The sequence below is a fragment of the Strongylocentrotus purpuratus genome, unplaced genomic scaffold, assembly GCF_000002235.5.
Source record: "Strongylocentrotus purpuratus isolate Spur 01 unplaced genomic scaffold, Spur_5.0 spur5_scaffold_6, whole genome shotgun sequence".
Taxonomy (NCBI): domain Eukaryota; kingdom Metazoa; phylum Echinodermata; class Echinoidea; order Camarodonta; family Strongylocentrotidae; genus Strongylocentrotus; species Strongylocentrotus purpuratus.
In genome coordinates, this window is record NW_022145612.1 from 29,289,642 (window position 1) to 29,296,339 (window position 6,698).

The following is a 6,698-nucleotide window of genomic DNA, read 5'->3' on the forward strand; positions in this document are numbered from 1 at the left end:
CAAAAATATATATTTTTATTTACAAACGCGAAATGAATTGTTGCATGAGGAAGATGAAGGTAAAATAAAAAGATAGATGAACAAAAATTGAACAATATAAAAGTGTTAAATGTGGTTGTTTTAGATCAAGTTGCTGGAATTAATGAATAATGAATTTAAAGCAAGGTGACTAAGATGTATGAAAAATGTGTAAGGAGCTCTGCAATTGTTAAATGTGTGGAAAGAAAGTGATAGAGTGGCAGATGAGAGACGCATGAGAAAGGGGGGGGGGGTGGGTATGTATATATGAATAATAATAATGGTAAATAGAATGGACAAAGTGAGTGAATCTATTACATGGGCACCTTGTCTACAAGTTGGTTAATGATTTTTAAAAAAAAGTTCCATTTAGGTTGTGATGAATAGTTTCTCAATTACACGTATACAAAACAACAAAAACAATATTATTACTACTTAGTACAACATTGGATAAACAAAAAATGCTGTCTCATGTTATCCGCCACTGGAATGATATAAACAATTGGAAATCTTCTTAGAAGACCTTCAGCAATGAGCAAGTGTAGACCTGCTATTGTGAGGCCTTATTACAATATGCTACTCTTCGCAGTTTTATTTTATTGTATATACTTTTTTCTCAAAGGGAAATCCAACCCAAATAGACAAATACTCCAAACTAAAGCAGAAAAATCAGAGAAGCAAACTGATGAAAGTTCGAATGTACGAAATTGGCTCAAGAGATAATGTCAATGTGATGTAGCCAATGCCGGCCTACTTTCCCATCTGCTCCATCATATAAAATGACTAAAATTTAAATTTTTCAAAAATTCAGGGCTAAGGAGGGTCTATTCTTATTAGAGGACCTATAGTAATATGATATCTATAATATATTTTGAGTAGTGACCTTACGAGAAAAAAAACAGAAATTAGTGATATTTTTTGTACACGACAAATGGGAGAGTAATCCACGTCGTACGTCATAATCCACTATCCAAACTACCAATTTGAGATTAGCACAGACTTAGTGATCTCACATTTCAAACATTCATAACTTCCTTATTATTGGTCTGATGTACTTCAAACTTTTGCCATTCTGTTTCTGTTATTTTTCTGCTTTCATACAAATCTACTTATTTACAAGGATTGGATTGCCTTTATCATTAGGCACAAAGAAACTAAATATTCAGCTCTATTCAATTGTTTCATTGTGCTAACCGTTCCCTGTTAAATATTGTCATATCTTTACGCTTGACAAGATTTCACCGTCAAATTGATTACTTTGTCCCCCACAAAACTGAATTTAGAATCTATTCATTTCATACAAATACACACGACCTAATACACAAGTTGGTATCCTACCGGTTTCGTACAATAAAAGTGGTTTGTTCAAGAAAGACACAATAGAGCTGCCCCGCGTTTGCCACACAAACAAGGGCATCACGTGGGCCGTCGAATAGAGTGTTTTCGAGATATTATCATGTCCGACAATATTGAAACCTATACAGCTGATATTTGTGTGGGGGAAGGTTATGATACATAATATTTACCCTTTTGGAGCGTTAAGGAGACATATACCAACGGTGTCGTTGTCAGAAGAGCGGATTATATACCCATGTGCAAAATGGATTGGTTGCTAACGGCATTATTACTGCAAACTGTGCTTCTGACAGAGGTGAGACCCTAGCAAAGAGAGTTAATTTTGTAATAAAGTAATACATAACTCAATTTAGTCTATTCGTAAAATGTTCCGAGAGTTCAGCCACAACATGTTATTATATGATGATCGGATTCAATGAGTGAGAAAAGTTCATAGATTAGTTCATATACTATGTTTACGACGAGTTTTGCAGGAGGATGCCGTTATTGCTGTTCGTTATTCATTTTGATGAAATTCTCTGCCCCCATTTATTTTAATCAACATTAGCTTTAGTTTTATCTGAAAACAAAGTTTATTTTAATGCTCCATGTTTGAACCACAAAGGCTGGAATAGGTTGACTGGTGTTTTGTAAAAGTGTTTTATCCTCTCTCTTTAATAAGCACCATGCGCTTCTAATTCCTTTCAAAACACTTAATCTATGTTATTGATGTGAAAATTCGAAACCTTGAATTGAAATTTACTTTAGTGAACATTTGACGGAAGTTACGAAGAAGTTACAAGCGAGAAAAAAACATAGTCGCGCTCAAATTCATGGTTGAAAGGAATTGATCACACTGGAGGTATATAAGGTTGGGTCTGGCATGAAGATTATTCTCTGAATCCGGGATGTTTCAAGCAAATTGGAGTAGTTTGAGTACGTCATGCAAAAAGGTAAACAACTGTGTGAGCGGCAAAATACACATATACGTGCAAAGAAAACAACTTTATAACAAATACATCAAATTATTTCCTGAATAATACCTAATATAACTATAAATGAGAATAAATCACCCATCGACATGCAGCGCATGCCGTACCTAATACTTGCACCTAGTACCTTGGCACACAATAATTACCCAGCGATAAGCTGGATAATCAGAGAAGCAGATACGTAATAGTTTGAGGGAATCTACCAATGGATGTTTGAAGATCATGCTAATCAACCACAAATTTGCCAGTCTTTGATTTCTATTGCGAGCAAATGTCCATGACTCCGTGTTAATAAAACACTCTATAGTTTAAATAGAAGCACCTGCACTTTAATATAGTGCAAGTTTCACCTAAATACATAAACAATATTAGTAATAACTATAAACCATTCTTGTAGAGTGCAAAGCACATTACATAAGTATGTCCACATGCGCTTGGATAGAAAAAAAGAAAAGAAAAGCAAAATGCAAACCGGTTTTATACTGAGTTCTTTTTATCTGTTTATGATTTGGAATAAGTGTTTTAAGGGCAGACTTAAACTAGTCTATTGTTTTAATGTTTCAAAGAGAGTGCTGATCCATAAAACTGGGGCAACATGGGTAAATGAATTAAGAAATCATAAGTACATATTTATTTAGGACATGTTTGCCCTTGAAAGAGTGGGGGGGGGGGGGGCACTGCGCCCCGACTCTCGAGCGCCATCTCTTAAACGAATGCATGTGAAAGCAATGGTAAATTTGTACAGTTTTACGACCAGTGTATGCTTATAGGATGACCTTGAAACATGTGCTTTGACGAAGAAGGAAGGAAAAATACCGGATATAATTCGGTGGAAAATAACATTAAATGAGATATGAGGGAATGAAATATGACATACAGAAGCACAAACATGAAAATACTCTGACTTCCATTTTCGATCATTTATTTTAATCTTAATTAAAATTTATTGCCACAACGAAAATGACAAATTGAGACCTGTTGTTTGATTCTAATTTTTCACAAAAGGTGACAGCTGTCGTTAAAGTTTCTATGAAACTAAAACGATATCAGAACCACGGTCATCACGAACTCGACGATGATTGCTGTGATCCTCAACCATGGATACTTTGGGACCCTTGTAACGACTGCGACAATCACTTCGAACTCTGTTTCGACACTATATCAAGGTAATCAGAGGGAAAAGAGATCTAAAACGTGTTGTATTATTCTATAATTAGGTATTGTTAAATGGAGGTATCTCTCCTACGACTGCAGCCAAAAAGAAAATAACCATCGACCATTGCCTGCACTTTCTGGTATGACTCCTATAGTCATGGCTTTATCAATATATATTTTTTTAAAGATGAAATAAATGTATGGCCTTACGGAATGGAACTATATGGGTTATCACAATTATAGTGATTAACATTTAAAATCAGGAGTCTATCCCTACACTTTATCATGATAACATTACCATACATACTCCGGCTGCTTTGCATTATTCATTAATACCATTTTGTTATAATTTCAGCGATTTAGATTTCCACACGTGTCACTATGAAAGTTTCAAGACAGAACGACTGTTTGCTGATGATGATGATTTCTACTTTCCTCCAGTACTGCGGGCGCCACAGAATACCTTTATCCCAAATCCTTTCCTCATCAATATTACAGACTGGCAGGTAAGCGATCATCCCTGAACTAGTTAGAAGTAAAATAGCAACTACACCAGTAATAGAGGTAGAAGTATAAGTTGTAGTAGTATTATTAGTAAAAGTACTACTAATAGTAAAAGTAGTATTACTATTAGTGGCAGTAGTAAAAGCAGTATTACTACTACTACTAGTAGTAGTAGTAGTAGTAGTAAAAGTTGTACTAATAGTAAAAATAGTATTACTGTTAGTGGCAGTAGTAAAAGTAGTAGTAGTAGTAGTAGTAGTAGTAGTAGTAGTAGTAGTAATTGTAGTAGTAGTTGTTGTTGTGGTAGTAGCGGTAGTAGTAGTAATAATAGTAGTAGTAGTAGTAGTAGTAGTAGAAGTAGTAGTAGTAGTAGTAGTTAGTGGTGGTAGTAGCAGTAGTAGTAGTAGTAGTAGTAGTAGTAGTAGTAGTAGTAGTAACGGTTGTTGCTGTTCGTATTGTTTTCTTCTTCTTCTTGTTATTGTTTTATTTGTAGTTGTAGTTGTATTTTTAATTGTACTAATAGCAGAAGCTGATGATTTAATATTTATATCATGATCATATTCAATCGATGACGTAGGAAGATTATATAAAATTGTCCAATAGATGTACCAAAAAAGGGATTTCCAATGTTAAATAATCATAATTTATAGTCACTTTCTATGTCCATTTTACAACATTAGTGATTACGATCTACTTAAATGGTAGCATTTTTAAGTCATAATTTAATTAGTGTGAATTTATCGAGGTACTTTATAGTCTTAAAGTTTCGTTGACCCTTGTTATTCTGTTGCTTTCACACTAGAGTAAATAGAAGTGGAGTCAGACACGAAACCAACAAAGCAATCGTGCGTCGGAAAGCCTTTTTGTCATAACGTGCAACTCGAGGCCATCCGATTTCATGCTGGCAGAGCAAAAATGCAAATAGAAATGAAACAAAGAATAATAGCGATCGGTTTGTTAATATTATTGATGTAAACGTTTTTAACGTTGATAAGGTTGCAAAAGAACAGAAAAGGGCGGAAAGAAAGACTTACCTTTGACTGACATTTGAGTAATGTTTCTATTTGATTTGATATATGTTCACCTGTATGAGCATCATATAATGCATGTCAACAGTATTTTGCCAACAAGTCACCGATTTTAGGATCATACCAAATAATAATCAAAGAAGATCAATAGACAAATTTTATGATTCTTTTGTAATTGGTAACGGGTGGGACAAATAATGAACAAACTACCAGTTTCATGAACATAGACATGATATAATCAGAAAGAAAATGCAAAAAAGTAACGGTATGAAAGATGGATTATTTATCTATAGATTTAGAATCTACCAAAGACAAACCATTACGGAAACGTGCATTTTTTTTCTTCATGTACATGTCGGAAAATGCTTTTTTAACTTGCAGAATGGATTTCGGACTAAGATCAAAGTTTTGGACTACGACCCACATAACAGTGATGATCTTATTGATGAGATTGGTTATAATTTCATGGACTCTGATTATCAACCGTCAGCAAGCCTTGGAAGTGTTTCGGATTGGAAGGAAATAGTACTGGATGGTGGACGTGGGCACGCCATGTAAGTCAGTACTCCTACTATCCCGCCCCCTTAAAAGTATATATTCCAATTATCGTCACTGTCATATATTTCTCCAAAGGCGGTATGGATGATCACCACTACATAATTCAAAAGTTATAATACAAATTGGACGTGAATTATGAGATAGTTAACAATTCATGCTTGAGAAACACATACTTAGGTGAAAAGATTTTCAACTTATCTTGAAGTCAGGTGTAACTTAAGTCTTTTTTGCGAGAACACTAGCCCTTGTTTCTGTAGCTACATGTACATTCTATTTGAAGGAAAGCATTACGTCTTAAATAATGACGTAGTATTCCCAAAGCGGTATGACATGTATTGACTTTCATTTATAACCATGAACTATTTCGTATTTTCTGGGTGCAGTCGTGGACAATATTTTCTTTCAATTCAGATTGTTTACCTTCTTTGCTAAAAAGGGTTCTTTTTCCTAAAAATTTCCAAAGCCCATTTTGCCTGATTCGTGTTTTCTATTGTTATAAACAAATCAGAATAACAGTACAGATCAAAGTCTACTGCGAGGAGCACTATTACAAAGCAGCTGAAGGTTGCAATACCTATTGTTTGGGGCGTGATGATGCCCTGGGACATTACGACTGTCATGACGTCACAGGGTCAAAGCTTTGCCACCCGGGTTATACAGGTCAAGACTGTGAACAGGTACAACTTCATGAAATGAATTCTATTTTGTGTATTAACCCTTCCTTTCCACTCCCTCTTACCTAACTCAACGTCTCTCTCTCTCTCTCTCTTGTTCTTTCCCAGCTCTTCTCTCTTCCTCTCTCACTTTCCCCAACCTTATTTCATTCCCTCTGTTTGTATCATTTCAATCTTGCAAACCTTTTTTTCTTTATGTACATATTATATAGCTTTTTATCCCGTTGAGCTAAATTGGTTTTGTATATATTTTTGATATCGAATATTGTTATCACATGTGTATCACTCGACTTTGTAGAGGTCAAGTCCGGCGTATTAATCTTTAATTATGCAATGAAATATCCTTTACTTTGCGCAAAAATAATCTTTGAATAAAACCTCTCATTAGCATTACTAAGTCTACTCGATTTCGTTAGTAGCAACTTCATAACATA

At 34.7% G+C, this 6,698-nt stretch overlaps 1 protein-coding gene across 1 annotated transcript; it reads left to right on the top strand.

Annotated features, from left to right (window-relative positions):
- The first annotated feature begins 1,402 nt into the window (after nucleotides 1-1,402).
- On the top strand, nucleotides 1,403-6,419 carry LOC115919512 (delta-like protein 1). The gene is made up of 5 exons (XM_030973549.1): nucleotides 1,403-1,669; nucleotides 3,351-3,511; nucleotides 3,856-4,006; nucleotides 5,414-5,586; nucleotides 6,099-6,419. The coding sequence occupies exons 1-5, from the start codon at nucleotides 1,610-1,612 to the stop codon at nucleotides 6,331-6,333; spliced, it is 780 nt and encodes a 259-aa protein (XP_030829409.1). The 5' UTR covers nucleotides 1,403-1,609; the 3' UTR covers nucleotides 6,334-6,419.
- The last annotated feature ends 279 nt before the right edge of the window (nucleotides 6,420-6,698 follow it).

What these genes read in the sequence shown, in the direction of transcription:
- LOC115919512 (XM_030973549.1), top strand. Translation starts at nt 1,610, where the DNA reads ATGTGCAAAATGGATTGGTTGCTAACGGCATTATTACTGCAAACTGTG. An exon ending in TGTTTCGACACTATATCAAG is followed by an intron (nt 3,512 to 3,855) that starts GTAATCAGAGGG and finishes TTATAATTTCAG; the next exon opens with CGATTTAGATTTCCACACGT. An exon ending in TCAATATTACAGACTGGCAG is followed by an intron (nt 4,007 to 5,413) that starts GTAAGCGATCAT and finishes TTTAACTTGCAG; the next exon opens with AATGGATTTCGGACTAAGAT.